This window comes from Phodopus roborovskii, unplaced genomic scaffold (genome assembly GCF_943737965.1).
Source record: "Phodopus roborovskii unplaced genomic scaffold, PHOROB, whole genome shotgun sequence".
NCBI classification, from domain to species: Eukaryota; Metazoa; Chordata; class Mammalia; order Rodentia; family Cricetidae; genus Phodopus; species Phodopus roborovskii.
Genome location: NW_026126539.1, coordinates 1459780 through 1475558, shown reverse-complemented (window position 1 = coordinate 1475558; position 15779 = coordinate 1459780). Strand labels below are relative to the sequence as shown.

The 15779-nt window shown below is 40.0% G+C and overlaps 1 protein-coding gene across 1 annotated transcript in view; it reads left to right on the top strand.

The window, feature by feature from the left end:
• The window catches only part of Plch1 (phospholipase C eta 1), a 202996-nt gene that overhangs the window by 108846 nt on the left and 78371 nt on the right, over positions 1-15779 (top strand). The window contains exon 3 of the mRNA XM_051198667.1: positions 14416-14562. Coding sequence (XP_051054624.1) covers positions 14416-14562 — 147 coding nt within the window. The remainder of the gene's footprint in view (positions 1-14415; positions 14563-15779) is intronic.

Genomic DNA, 15779 nt, shown 5'->3' with positions numbered 1-15779 from the left:
GGCTGGTGGCTAGGGCTTCTTATTCACTAACTCTGTCATAATTATTTAATCTAAGTATTCCCACATAATCTTATTTTACCGGAGATTGTCTGGTATGTTCTCTCTTCCAGGGCTCACATGGCGATTCCATCTGCCTATGTTTCCCAGAATTCTCTTTATCTCCTAGACCCACCTATCTTCCTGCCTCATTGGCTGAACAATGCTTTATTTATTAACCAATAAAAGAAACATATATACAGAAGGACAACCTCCATCAGGTTTCCCTTGCTCATGTATGAATGGGGTAGCATGAATTGAACTTAGTGGGTTATTGAAAAAAAAAAAGTAAGAAGAGGACATGAACTTGGGAAGGGGACATGTTGGAGGAGATATTTGAAGGAAATTGGAGGAACTATGAACTGAATGTTGTGTTTCATTATATCCAACTCCTTTCAGCTTTGTTGACTGCATCACACTTCTCTCTCTTGGGCTCATTCCACACCCAGTCTGCAGTATTCCTTGGCAGGTATCCCACAACTCTGGCATTTGCAATATCTTTGGGTCTCCAAGCCAATTTACGCATCACCTTCACAGGTTTATGCACAGGACTCTCTGAAGCTCTATGCAGGGACAACCCTGATACACACCTGGCCTCAGCAACTTTCCTTAGTTGAGGGGGGAAATTTCATAACCCCTTTCTTATATCCTTGACTCTAAAGGCAGAACAACATATCTATAACTGTCAAACTCTAATGCTTGTTGAGTTTAGAACTTGACCTCCCTGTACAAATACATTTTCATTAGTGTTCTGTTTTTGATGGTTTCCTTTACTGCCTAAGCTTGGCTTTCTAGGAACTTCCTGTGTGGACCAAGCTGGCCTTGAACTCAGAACTCAGATATCTGCCACCTCTGCCTCTGGAGTGCTGAGATTATAGGTGTGCACCACCAACCCTAGCACTAAGCTTTTCTTTAATTCCTTTTTGCTGGTTGGAAGCTTAGTTGGGTGGGATCTTAGCCTAAGGTTACCACTCCCTTTATTTCATTTGGCATTAGGCTTTAAAACAAAAACCAAACCAAACCAAAACTGTACGTTTTGTATTTTCCTTGCTCTATCTTTTTTTTTTTTTTTTTAAGAATTGATCACATTTTTTCAAATTATTTTTTCTTACTTTACATATCAATCCCAGTTCCCTCTCTCTCCCATCCTCCCATGCCCCCGACTCCCCCTCCCATCCCACCCACTGCCCCACTCCACAGGGAGGGTGAGGCCTTCTAAGAGGGATCTTCAAGATCTGTTAAGTCAATTGGAGTAGGAACTAGGCCCTCCCTCCTATCTCTAGGCTAAGGGAGTATCCCTCCATGGGGAATGTGCTCCCGAAGTCCTTTCACGCACCAGGGATACATCCTGGTTCCACTGTCAGAGGTCCCATAGACTGCCCAGGCCTTCTAACTAAGACCCACCTTCAGGTGGTCTTGAGTAGGTATAATGCTGGTTTCTCAGCTATCAGTCTGGGGTCCATGAGCTCCCCCTTGTTCAGGTCAGCTGTTTCTGTGGGTTTCTCCAACCTGGTCTTAACCCCTTTTCTCACCACTCCTCCCTCTTTGCAACTGGATTCCAGGAGTTTGGCTCAGTGTTTCGCTGTGGGTGTCTGCTTCTGTTTCCATCAACTACTAGATGACAGCTTTATGATGGTGTATAAGTTAGTCATCAGTCTCATTATCAGGGAAGGACATTTAAGGTAGACTCTCCACTATTGCTCAGATTGTTAGTTGGGACATCCTTATAGGTCTCTGGACATTTCTCTAGTGTCAGTTTTTTCCTCAAACCTATAATGGCTCCTTCTATTATGGTATTTACTTTCTTGCTCTCATCTATAGTCCCCCTACACAATCTTCCTGGTCCCTCATGTTCTCCTCCCCCCTCCTCTTCTCCCATTCTCTTTCTTTTAACTGAAGTAACCCAGTCACAAAAAGAGAAACATGGTATGTACTCACTCGTATATGGATTTTAGACATAGAGCAAAGAATTGCTAGCCTATAATTCACACCGCCAGAGAATCTAGACTACAAGGAAGAACCTAAGAGATTCATACAAGGTCCCCCACAGAAGGGGAAAGGGACAAGGATCTCCTGAGCATATTGGGAGTGGGGGGACAGTTAGTGGAGAGGGAGCTAGGAGAAAGAGAAGAGGAGGGAGAGGAGAATATGAGGGTCCTTGTTCTATCTTAAACATGCTATCCTCCAGCCTCATCCTCCCAAGTAACTGAACTTATAGGCATGCACCATCACATCAATAATCCTGCTCCTTATTCATCCTTATTGTTCTCTTTTCGTTATCTCACCCCCAGTTTTACTGCTGTTTACATATTTTATCTTGTCATTTCTACTAAGTAATAAATACTGTATTAATTATGTTTCTGTTGCCATGCTAAAACACCATGAACTAGACCATTTATAAAAGAGTTTATTTGAGCTTATGGTTCCAGAGGGTTGAGAGTCCATCATGTCAGGGAAGTGTGAGGTATGGCAGCTGGAGTACACCTGGAGAGATCACATCTTGAACCATATAAGCATAAAACAGAGAGAATAAACTAGAAGTAGATTGAGACTTTAAGGTTTCAAAGCCTAGTGATATACTTCTCAAGCAAGACCATATCTCCTAAACCTCCCACATTGTGATACCAACTGGGGACCAAGTATTCAGATACATGAGCTTATGTGGTACATTCTTATTTAAACAACCATCTCTTATTATGTGAAAGTTGTTCCTTGTATGTTTTAGAGCATCAGCAAACCACCCTTTCCTCCAGGAAGTCAGATATTGGAGTAATGACTGCTGTAGAAACTGGCCAGTTAGTGGCATAGACAGCTCTTGAAAGTGGATGTTATATGTGGTGTGATGGAAGGAATATCATTGTAGGATTCAAGAGACCTTATTCCAACCTCCTTCACTGTCATTTCTCGGCTTCATAATGTTAGACAAGTTCTTCACTGCTTAGAGTTTCTTTCTTCTGTTCCTCACAGTGGAGCAATTACTGACCTCTACTAATATCACAGAGGTTTTATGAGGAATATGTGAGCTAATACACACAGCAGACCTCTGGAAGCTTAAACCAAGCTGCAAACATATCAGATGCTCAGGCCTATCCCAGGGGATGCAGATTTGATTGGCATATGCTGGGACCTTGTGTTAATGCATTTAAGAATGTCTTTCTGTTATTTTTGTACACAGCAAGTATGAGAAAAATGAGCAAACCTTGTTAAATGGTAATGTTCTTTATAAGCAAAGCCAGTTCTTATCCTATCATGAGATTTGGCCTCAAATATCCAGATCAATGTCAGTGGTATAACAGGGTCTGTGGTTCGTCTTAAAAATACCATACATTAAAAACAATATTGTTTCGGTCTTATACTCAGATAGAAAACTCTTTACATGTTTGTTGGAACTAAATGTAATGTTTTATAATCTTTATTTTTTTCCCATGGAAACACATTAAATAAAGCCAACAAAATTATATTGTAATGAATTCTGATTAGCATTCCATTTGCTTCTCAGGGGTAAAAACCATGGAACAGGACAATCATTGCATATAAAATAGACCCAATTGAGATGCAAAATGTTAGGTGGAAGGTTTCCATAAAGGAAACAGAAAAACTTATTCCATTTTAATATTTTCTTACTTACTAATTCCTTTCTTTGACCTATATCTCAAATGTATTTATCTATTTGCAACAACTAAGGCTCACAGACTAATTCTGCAGTATTATTGATGACCAATTAGTTTATAATGGGCTTTAGGGTTGGCTTATCTTCTCTGTAGGAGTGAATGGTGGTGGTGAGGGGGTAGGAGATCAGTGAATTTCATATTGTTCACTAGGAAGACTCTTGCCTTGAGCTGAGTTTCTCGTGGTTGTTGTGAGCACAGGTATGCCTAGGTTGTTGGACTTGAAGACAGAGACAGGAGTAGCTCTCAAAAGGAAGCCATTCCCTATAAAGAGCTATTGCATTTCATATACAAAACTCACTTTAAAACTTCAGTCTCTAGACCCTAAGAGAGACATACATGGTCTCACTGAGAAGGGAAAAGAGACATGATCTGAACAAATTGGGAGCATGGAGGGGGAGGGAGTTAGGAGAAAGAGAAGGGGAAAAGAGGAAGGGAGGGAACAGGGAGATTGAGTCAGGGGAAGAATAGAGGAGAGCAAGTAAAGAGATACCATAATAGAGGGAGCCATTATAGGTTTGGGGAGAAATCTGGCACTAGGGAAATGTCCATAGATCTACAAGGGTGACACCAACTAGTGGAGAGGCTACCTTAAATGCCCTTCCCCGATAATGAGATGGATGACTACCTTATATGCCATCCTAGAGCCTTCATCTAGTAACTGATGAAAGCAGAAGTAGACACCCACAGCTAAACACTGAGCTGAACTCCTGGAATCCAATTGCAGAGAGGGAGGGGTGATGTGCAAAGGGGCCAAGACCAGGCTGGAGAAATCCACAGAAACAGCTGACTTGAACAAGGGGCAGCTCATAGACCCCAGTCAGATAGCTGGGAAACCAGCATAGAACCGATCCAGACCCCTTGAATGTGAGTGTTAGTTAGGAGGACTGGGCTGTCTACGGAGCCTCTGGTAATGGATCAGTATTTATCCCTAGTATATGAATGGACTTTGGGAGCCCATTCCACATGAACACATGGGGGAGGGCATAGGCCCTGCCCCAAATGATATGACAGATTTTGAAGATTCCCCAATAGAAGGCTTCACCCTCCCTGGAGAGCAGAAAGGGGATAAGATGGGGACTGGGGGGGGGCAGGGGAGGAGGGGAGGGAGAAGGAACTGGGATTGACATGTAAAACAAGCTTCAAATTTATATAAAAATATTACCATAAAAATTTTAAAAGAATTCAGTCTCTACTAAGACTCCTGGATGGCTCCCACCCCACCCCCAGACCTCCATAATCATTCTAAAATTTTCAGAAACCCTGGGACTTTGAAAGAAAGTAACATTTACACAAAGAGCACAGCTATTTCATAAGCAAATTCTCTTTTAGATTCACGAAAGGCTACTCCATGACCTTCTGGAAAATTACACAAGCAGTTAGTGACAGAGCTGGAAGAGAGCCCCGCTTGCTCTTCCCCTTCCCTGTGGGCAGTTACAATGCTGTGAACTCCATCACTCAGTGCCTACCAGACCAGAATAGGGCTGTGGTTTGTGCTGAGGATACAACAGATAATCCTTCTAGTTCTTTTGCAATGATTTTAGGAAATCTTCCTTTCTTCCCTTTTCAGGACACTGCCTGAATTACTGGGGATGTTTTTGCATGGAAATGAAATTGTTTTCAATAGCTGATCTCTTTCAGTCACTGAGATTTACTCTAATCTGTGAAACTTGGCAAGAAATCACCTCATTTTTTTTTTCATGTGCTTTTTGATTGAAAAGATTCTCCTGCAAAAGACATGGGATTTTTGTTGTTTTGTTTATTTTCTGTTTGCTTGCTAATGTAGTTTGGTGGTCAGCTTATCAGGATAGAAGTGAGCTTTAGACATTGCAAATCTGTCTGAAGGTGACCATTGGAACAGAGGTGACTTGGCTTTTTGGTAAAGGACAGAGACAAGAAATATGTTTAAGCATATAAGCATGAAAATATACATAGCTGTACACATGTGTTTAGCTTTCTTTCTGTGCATAAATATGTATTTACTCTTCTTTCACCTTCCTATTCTTACTGACTCAATTTTAATTTCAAATGTGTAGGATACTTACAGAGAATCACTTCCTTGCAAATGTATTCTCTTGCTTTCAGACAGCTGATGGGTTCCATTGTTTTGTTTTTATTTTTAGCTTACACTTATTGTGTTTCTCTCTTCTAACAATGAGTAGATAAATATACAACTATAGATACACAAACATATCTCTGTGTGCGCATGTGGTGTGTGTGTGTGTGTGTAAGTATTAGCCAGGCACTAATCTAGATGACATGACTACGTATAAAGTATACAGGAAAATATGACATCTAGAAACAAAGCAGGGTAGCGGTTGTCAGTGTATGAAAATGGGATATGAATATAATGGTCTGAGGTTTCTTCTTGGGATGACAGAAATGTTTAAAATTATATTGTTTCTAGTCATATTGGTGCACACTGTTCGTCCTAGAACTTAGGAGACAGAGGCAGGTGAATCTCTTGAGTTTGTCACCAGCCTGGGCTACATAGTAAGTTTCAACCAGGCAGGGTTACATGGTAAGATCTCTCAAAAAACAGAACGAAAATATTATATATTCGTACATCCTGCATATATAAAAGTCATTGGATGGAATATCTAAAGCAGGTGGATTTTATCACGTATGTCATACCTCAATACAACTCTTCTCTTATCATATATCATTTAAATTTTTGGAACTCTTCCTTCTAATGATAAATTTTCAAAAATTAATATTATGTATGTATTTATTTGCATGTTTCTACTGTATGTGTATAATACATGTGAGTGTGGGCACATGTGTGCCACAGTTTGTCTGGAAGTCTGAAGACTTTGGGGAGTCTATTCATTCCGTGAGGAATTTTGGGAATCAGACTTAGGTCATCATGTTTCTATAATAAGCACTTTAAAATATTTTAAATGTATCATTTAATAACTTTATACATGTGTTCAACGTATCATCATCATATTCAACCCCAAGTTTCCCCTCCACTCTTCCCCTAGGGCTTCCCCAGCAACACTTCTCTCTTCTAGCTTTATGTCTTTTAAAAAAATTGTTGTCATCATTATTATTGTTGTTTTAACATAACAAATCAATTAGTGCTGCCCATGGGTAACATCCATTGGGGCATGGGCAACCTACCAATACCCTCCTAAAACAATAACTCCTTTTGTCTTAGTAGTCATTGACTGTCAGTAGATTCTCAGCGTCTCCTTGGTAGTGCCTCTCCTATCCATGTTGAAATTTTTAAGTGGCATTGACCTGCACCACCGCTGGGAGTTCATGAGTGCAACAATTATTTCATGTCCAGAAGACATTTCATTGCACACCTACCCATCCTCTTGCGCTTACATTCTTTCTGCCTCCTCTTCCATATTTTCTCTGATCCTTGGGACACGATTGGTTGATATAGATAGTTCATCTACAGCTGTGCACTCTGAGTTTTTATCAACACTTTGACTAGTTGTGAGTCTCTCATTAATGACTACCTCACATAATCAATTTCTCTGAGTAAGGTTGAAAGCAGAACAAATAAATGGATATAAACAGAAATATTTAGAAGGTAGTTTGACAACATGAGTATTTAACAAAACAACGATAGTAGCAATCCTGCCCCATGTAAGACCTATGACCTCCCTAACCAGAGGTTTTGACTATATGTATGGCATCAGTGCCCTCTTAGGGAGTAGCACTCAAATGTAGCCAAGAAAACCATTGGTTAGCTCCATGAACAGTCTTGCCACCATTGCACCAGTGAGTTCATCTTGCATTGCAGGTCCAAATTGTAGCATGAAGTGTCAAGTGATGTCTTTCCCTCCACCAGTATGCTGTATAGCATCTTTGAGTGTTATGAAGGATATCCATCAGGGAGAGTTTCCTGGCTAGTTCCAGACTGATTTCTCTGTATCCTAAAACACAATTGTGTGGTCTCTTCAGTGTTGTTTTGGGTACTCTGGAACCTCCCTGACCAATAACTTATAGAAAGTAACCCATTCCTGGCCCTGAGACTTTCCATTTAATAATCCATACCTCTGAGAGCAGTAGTGTTCATCCGTGTGGGGTACTTCTGTTCAGACTTCTTTTAAAAAATGTTTTTAATATATAATTTTCTATTTAAATTATACACAAGATTGTTTTACATATCAATCCCATTTCCTGCACCCTTCCATCCTCCCTTGTTCCCCCCCAACAAGCCCCTCCAATCCCCATTCTGCTCCCCAGGGAGGGTGAGGCCTTCCATGGGGAGTCTTCAAAGTCTGTCATATCATTTGGAGCAGGGCCTAGGCCCTCCCCCCATGTGTCTAGGCTGAGAGAGTATCCCTCTATGTGGAATGGGCTCCCAAAGTCCATTTGTATACTAGGGATAAACACTGATCCACTGCCAGAGGTCCTATACACTGCCCAGACCTCTCAACTAACACCATTTTCAGAGAATGTGGGTCAGTCCTATGCTGGTTTCCCAGCTATCAGACTGGAATCCATGAGCTTCCCCTTGTTCGGGTCAGCAGTTTCTATGGGTTTCTACAGCGTGGACTTGGCCCCTTTGCTCATCACTCCTTCTTGTCTGTAACTGGATTCCAGGAGTTTGACTCAGTGTTTAGTTGTGGGTGTCTGCTTTGACTTCCATCAGCTATGAGATGTAGGCTCTAGGATGGCATGTAAGGTAGTCATCAATCTCATTATTGGGGGAAGGGCATTTAAGATAGCCTCTCTACTATTGCTTAGATTGTTAGTTGAAGCCATCTTGGTAGATCTCTGGATAATTTCCTAGTGCTAGATTTCTCTATCACCATGCTCAAAACTTATGTCCAAATGTTACAGATTTTAAAAAAATGCTTTTATTCAGTTTGCAAGCTAGGGGGATTTCATAAGACTTCTTTATACATCCTTAGGTTTGGTTAATCTGCTTCCTGTTGTTTCTTTATCCGATCCCCTTCATTCCTATCTTTAAACCTTTAGTTCCTGATATCCCTCCCTATTTTTTTTTCATAATGTGTTCTACCATCTTCTTTTATGATATATTTCTAGTTGAGTTGCAAGATTTTAGGTTTCTACATAGCTTTTTCATATATACATAATTTATTTTTGTTAACCCTACCCTTGCCCATCGTTCCACTAAGCAAGTGATTTTAAAAACTGAGTCATCTCAGTGTTAATTCAAAGCACAATTCAAAAATGGATTTTTAAAGTAATATTTTTATTTCTTGAGAATTTTATACAATGAATTTTGATCATGTCTGTGCCTTCCCCCAACTCCCTAGATCTACCTTCTGCCACCCTAACCTTGAGTCCAGTTTTTATTGACCAGCCTACTATTCTTGGGTGCAGGATTTGCCCCAGAGTGTTGTGGTTAACATCACTATGTGTGGGGTCACACCATTACAGAAAACTGAATTTTACCTTTTCTGGCCACTGCCAAATCCCAACAGTTCCTCGGCTAGGGGTGGAACTTTGTGGACCCCTCTTCCTGAAGTTTGTCTGGCTTCAGCTTGTGCATGTCTTATGCATGCTGTCACAACCACTGTGAGTTCATATGCGAGACCGCCTTGTTGTGTCTGCTAAACACCATTTCCTTGATGTTATTCTCCACCGTTGGCACTTACAGTCTTCCTACCATGAAGGTAGTGATGTGGGCATCACAAGTGGAATTTTCATTATTCAAGAATGAGGATCAAGCTAGCCCTTACTTCCCAGGTGCTTGAGTTATTGGCATGCACCAGTATTTATTTATTTGCTTCTTCTTCTGTGAGAGTTAGAAAACTGACAGTTCTTAAGGAAGTTTTGTATATTTTAAACTAATTGTTCTACTAAGGATTTATTTAATGCTTTAAAAGATTATTATGCTTTTCATTTTATAGTAGAGACGTTGTTATGAGTTTTAAAACTCTTAATTATGTAATAAAGTTAAAACAGTCCTCAACTCGTCTGTTCTGCTCTTTAAATATTTATGCAACTGGTAGGCAGCCATTAAGATGATAATTATGAAGTCTATAAAAAACATGGAAAGCTGGTTTATGATACAAATTTGAAAGCAAAGTGCCAAATGGCTTAACTAACATGATTTCAATGAGAGTAGCAAATTTATGCATATGGAGTTTTAACAGATAAAACTGTGTTTGGTGCAAGGGTCTTGCATGTTGCTGGATTTTATTTAACAACAAAACTTGTTTTCTAAACCTACTAAAGCTCTACTGTATAGAAGCAAAGATGGGTCTTTTTGTTGTTTTTTTGTTTGTTTGTTTTTTGTTTTTGTTTTTGTAATGCATTGGTAGCTGCCTCAATTTATAGCCTGGTCTTGCAGGGTATTCCCCAAGTAGGTCCAATACTCTGATGGGTCTCCTCTTCCCATGGGTGGAGGTGGGACTATTACTGCTAAGTCAGAAGACTCTGGATGGCCTAGTCCACTGGAACATGTTCTCCAGTGTGCAGTCCCCTGTGGCTAATTCTTTGCACAGGAATATATGACGAATGTTGCCAGTGAATCAAAATCTTCTATCACCATCCTAGATCCCTGCAGCCTCTTCTTACTAGCACTTAATACCAATTGTCTTCTGAGTTACTCTGCAAAAGGTTGGAAACTCATAACCTTTCCTGCCCCATGTCTTCCTTGATGCTGCCAAGACCACGCTTCTCCCCATTCCAACCTACTCTACTTTTCACTGGCTTGCACAGTGTTGCTCTTTAATTCTGATTTGAGCTTCATGTTTAAAGATTTTAAAGATAGTTGATTATATTTTAGCTCAGATACTGTAACAAACCAAGACACTTAAACCACAGACACTTACATTTTACAGTATGGGGTCTGCAAAATCCAAGATGAACTGACAAGTTCTTGGGAAAGATTTTGAATGGCTTTTCTTTGGGAGACAAGAAGAGATATCTACCCATCCCATGTAGGGCACTGACAACAGAAAAAAGAAACAGTGTTGGCTGAATCTAGCTCAGTTAACCAATGCATTTATTGAGGTTACTTTGGGAGCATCAGTGATGGAGAGGCAGCAGATTCAACAAAAAGGCCACCCAGTATGGATGCAGACTCACAGAAGTAGTTATCACTGGGTCTCCCACAGTAACATCTGGGCTGCACTTATGAGTAGTCTTCTCTTCTGCATGGCTATTTACTGCACATGTTACCCGGGGGGGGGGGGCTTGTGGGTGTGGTAAGTTACCTTAACTTGCAACCACCCTCTACTAAAGAAACTTCCTTACAGGAAATAAGGTATGTGTCAGGGTTCTTTTCCTGGCTTGCCCTGAGGCTCTTTTCTTATCATTGTCTACTTTATATGGCAAAAAGAGAGGGAAAGGATGGTGAGGAGAGATGGAATGAGAGAAAACAGAAGCTCTCTTCTTATAAGAACACAAATAATTTCATTACTCTCAGACCTCACCTACCCAATGATCTCTCACCATCTCTAAACACCTCCTGTTGGAGTTAGAACAAGAAACATTTGCACTTCAAACAAAGGTTTCCATATATTGTGTTTATCATGTGCCAGGCAGTGATGGAGTACTGTTCACACACATGGGCTCATTCAGCCCTCATCATAGTTTGAGAGGTAACTGCTGTGATTAAAAATCACATGGAGAAGAGGGCATGGGGCACTTGAGCAGCTTGTGGTAGTCATATGAGTACCAGGTGTCAGAGCTGTGCTGTAATTCATCTTAGGCCAAATGCTGTCAATGTCCTCATCCACCATCCTAAATAATGGTAATCAACACCTTCCTAAATGTTTTTTAATGGCAAATTTAAATGGTTGAAGCCAAAGCCTCTTCCTCCTCTGCTTCGTTTCACGATAGTCCTGTGCTTAACATAGGTGTTTGCTCTGGGAGCCTCTGTTTATGGACATGATCTGTGGTCACTGCCTCTGTTGTCTTCGAACTCCTCAGAGGCTGTGCTCAGAGATTTGTGTTGGTTGATTTGACTTGATGGCTTTGTCTTGATTCTCTGAAGTGTTCACTTCTGTTGTCCCTTTAATTCCTGGCTTGAAGTGGTCAATATATGAACTGAGGTAAAATCCAAGAGTACTAGTCCAAGATTCCTGGTATGCTAGGGACATTTGCTGTCAGGGATACATCACTCTCTCTGCAAACAAAGCCAAACCATCTGGCCTCTTCTTTCCACACTACCACAGTCAACTGACCAAATAACAGGAAGCATACAAAACATGGGCCAAATGCGAGCTCTCCAGCCAGTACCCATCCTCATAAGCTTTCTGAAATTCCCAGTGCTGTGACACTTTCACCATTGTTTTTAAGCCGGGGCATGTCCACCTCAGCAAATCAAAAACTGATGTTACATGTTCCGGTGAGTTGTAAATATTTTCTGATACCTGAAATGTCACCATGCAGCCTCTTTTGGGCAGGTTTCATCATTTTAAACTGTTTACAGCAGCCAGAAGAACACACATATGTACTGAAAAATAAATCAAATCATTGCATACAAATAAGCAAGGTGTTTGCTGCAACCCACTACCTCGCATATACCCCAAATTACTAAAGATAGCTGCCCTTGGGAGGCAGCAGAATTGGCTTTTGGTTTCCTAACAAAGAAATGCCCCATTATAGAAGAACACTTGGTTTTGGGGGTGCCAGATTGCTACAATTAGGAAACATATTAAATCAGTGAATGTGTTTTATCAGTGCAGATTTCATTGCATTCATAGTTCTAACACAGGTGGGTATAGAAATGTTCTGAAAGCTATAACAGTCTTTTTTTTGTGTGTGACTTGAAATTTTAATATTTCTATAAAATGTGAATTAAATATGTGTATATCTTTTCTTCAGATGTGGTATAAATGTTTTAACTCAGGTGTGTGTTGATAGTGGATCCTGAATGGATTACTAAGAATATAATTCTGCTTGAGGGCTTAAGTCTAAACTATGGTCATGCAATGTGTGTAATACCCAGTTAAACACTAGAAGTCAGAATTGCTTTGGCTAGTTAAAAAAAAAATTCAACTCTTAAATTTTCATTTGGCACAATAGATGGTGCTTGATGCTTGATGGAAGGTAGGCATAGTGACTTCTGTGAACCCAAACCTCAAGTTTTGTGTTTTGCTTTATGGTGTGCTGTTTAATTTTCTGTGATTTCCTTTTTTTCCCCTCCATTGTTTCTTTTCTTTACCTTTCTCTATTCCATCCTCTCTTTGGATCTAATTCAGGGCTCTGTATATCCAAGTGTTATAGGCAATTATTCTGTTACTGAGGTATATCTCCATGTCCGTCTTTCTTAAGCAACATTCCTATTACTCCATCTCCTCCCACTATGAAATTCCCCAACTGTAATAACCTAATAACCATTATGTTAAAGTGAATGTGGTGAAGTTACCTTTGATGGACATCCTGTGCATGCAGCCTAAGCTGTTTGATTAGATAATTTATTTTTCTAAGTAAAGACTCTCTGCTCCCCATCTCCATGAGCTCAGATTTGATATTGCTGAGGTATGTTTTTATTATTTAAGAAAATCTACTAACAACATCTGTTTGAAAATGCAAGAATCCAGCTAGATATGTCAAGTACTCTGTTTCTGGCTGATACAATGAAAAGGAGTATTGGAAGAATATTGGAAAATCAGGGCATGACATAGTCTCTTGTCATTCTTAGAGCAAAAAACGGACAGCTGTAGCATGTTGGGGAGACCAATCCCAGCATCCTGCAGAGTTCAGTTATTGAAATGACCAAAGCCATTTTAGGCAACTATCCATTCATTCAAGGTTCTTCTGAAAAAACCCATTTTCTATAAACTTAAATCAGGTGCCTGTTGCTTAAAGGATAACTGACAGGCCACTAAAGATGCACAAAATCTGTGAGGAGTGTTTCTTCAGAAAAAGGAGGACAACCCTACTGAATCAGGAGAAATGGGTAAACAAACAGCTGTCTACTTGCAGGGCAATTGATCTTAAGTCACGCTAGGTATAAATAAGAGCTTGAAAGATCACAACAAGTGGTTTGAATATTACCTAAATTAAATTACCAAGTTATTCCTCTAGATGGAAAAAGTCACAGCAGCCTAAATATGCTTGTGAAAATTCATTTCTTGATTACATAAAACATGTTCACAACTTTCCAAACCCACAGCAATATGACATGAATGTACACCGAAGCATCATCTAGCCTTAACAATTGACCTTGTGACCATCCTTTTCCTTTTGGTTGCATTTTATAGCAGCTTGAATTAAAAACTCACAAGATCTCCTGTTTGAAAACTTTCTTTAGAAATATAAATTCAGGTATCAGTCCATCACTATTCTTATACACACAGACAACAAAAGATAGCTTTGTGCAACAGTAATACATTATTTATCTGGAAATAGAATTTTTTTTTAAAGAGCTAGAGTTTTAGGTTAAAGGTAGAGTGTCCATTTCACATGCACAAGGCCTTTGCACAGAAAATGGCAACATCAACCCCGTAATACTTCAAACCCAGTATGATGGCTCATGTGTCTAATCCTAGCACACAAGAGACTGAGGCAAGAGGGTTGCTGTGAGGTTAAAGCCACCATGAAGCCATACAGGGAATAACAGAACAACCGAGGCTACAGTGTGTGACTTTTGTTCCTCCCCCCAAAATGTTCTTTTATCACAAGGCTTTTATTTCTTAACAAGTCTGCCAAACACATCTGATACTTGGGGGTCTTGGAATGAATCAGAAGTTCCTTTGACTATAAGCATTGTATGCCAGCATGCATTTGCATTGTGTGCAGCTCAATGTGTTCTAATCTCTTGCAGTTGAAAGATGCATGAGTGTAATGCAGTCTGGGACACAGATGATCAAATTGAAGCGTGGCACCAAAGGGCTTGTTCGCCTCTTTTACCTGGATGAGCACAGGACCCGCCTCCGATGGCGACCCTCTCGGAAGAGTGAGAAGGCAAAAAGTAAAACTACCCTTTGATTTCTTTGATTTGACTGGCACAGTAATGTATAGATAATAGCATGGGAAGTGATGAGTAGGCTCTGTAGATGCTTCAAATCTGTGGAAGTGTCTCACTTTTACAAGTTTGGGGTCAGCTGATTGTAAAACAATAAATGACAATGATCTTTGAGGAATGGAAACCCATGAAAACTTTTTTTGTCTATAAATGTTGAAAATGCTAATATTGCCCCTATGTTAGAGATAGATCATGTTTTTATTTTTAATTGGGATATCAGGTTTCATGGCTTGAGACTTTTTCCTATAGAAGGAAAGGGTTATTATAAATACAATGGTCTTTAAAGTTAATTGCATCCTCTGAGCAATCAATTAACCCATGAATTAACAACAGTGTTTAAATGGTTAAAGTTTTATTTCACCCATATGTGCTATCTGTATTATGAAGCTTGTTCTAGAGAAACAGAACTAGTAGATGTGTATCTACTTGGGTGGACATAGGTAGATGAGATTTATAAGTGGAAATGACTTGTGTTTATGGAGTTTAAGCAGTGCTATGATGTATGTGCCCACTGCCAGCTGGAGAACCCCAGAAATCAGTATTGTTATACATACCTTCTGGACTTAGCACCAAGTTCTTGTTAGATTTCCCTATAATAGCTCTCATCAGCTCATTCCTTTCTGCTTCGTGTTAACGCCATTGGTTGAAAATCTCTTTGCCCTGAACAAGACCAAGCATGGAATAATTTGTTTCTTAGCCTGGTGCCTGCACTGGTTTTGACTCTGTCTCTGGTGCTGACATTGCAATCAAGGCAATAGTAACACGACTTCAGCTACTCCCAGCCACGCAATAAAAATGAAGAAATAGATAAGAACTTCTTTCTCCTCATCTTCCTCTTCTCCCTTCTCCTAATGGCTTAGATCTGCCAAGACTGGTATTGAACATTAGCTGATTTCCCTGTGAATCATGCAGGGAAATGACTTGATACCAAAGTACAACCAGGACCCAGACCGTGAGGCAGAATGAATGGTAAGGTAGATGGCAGTCAGGAGGATATGGAACATTTCAGATTCTTTCTTTAAAATACACATGCAGCATGAACAAAAATTAGTACTTCTCTGTTGCAATCCTTAAGTGTCTTTCTATTAAGCTTGCTGAATAATGTGATTCTCTGCCTGCTAATCTCTAAGGCCCAGCCTTTGTCTACCTCTCCAGCTTCATCT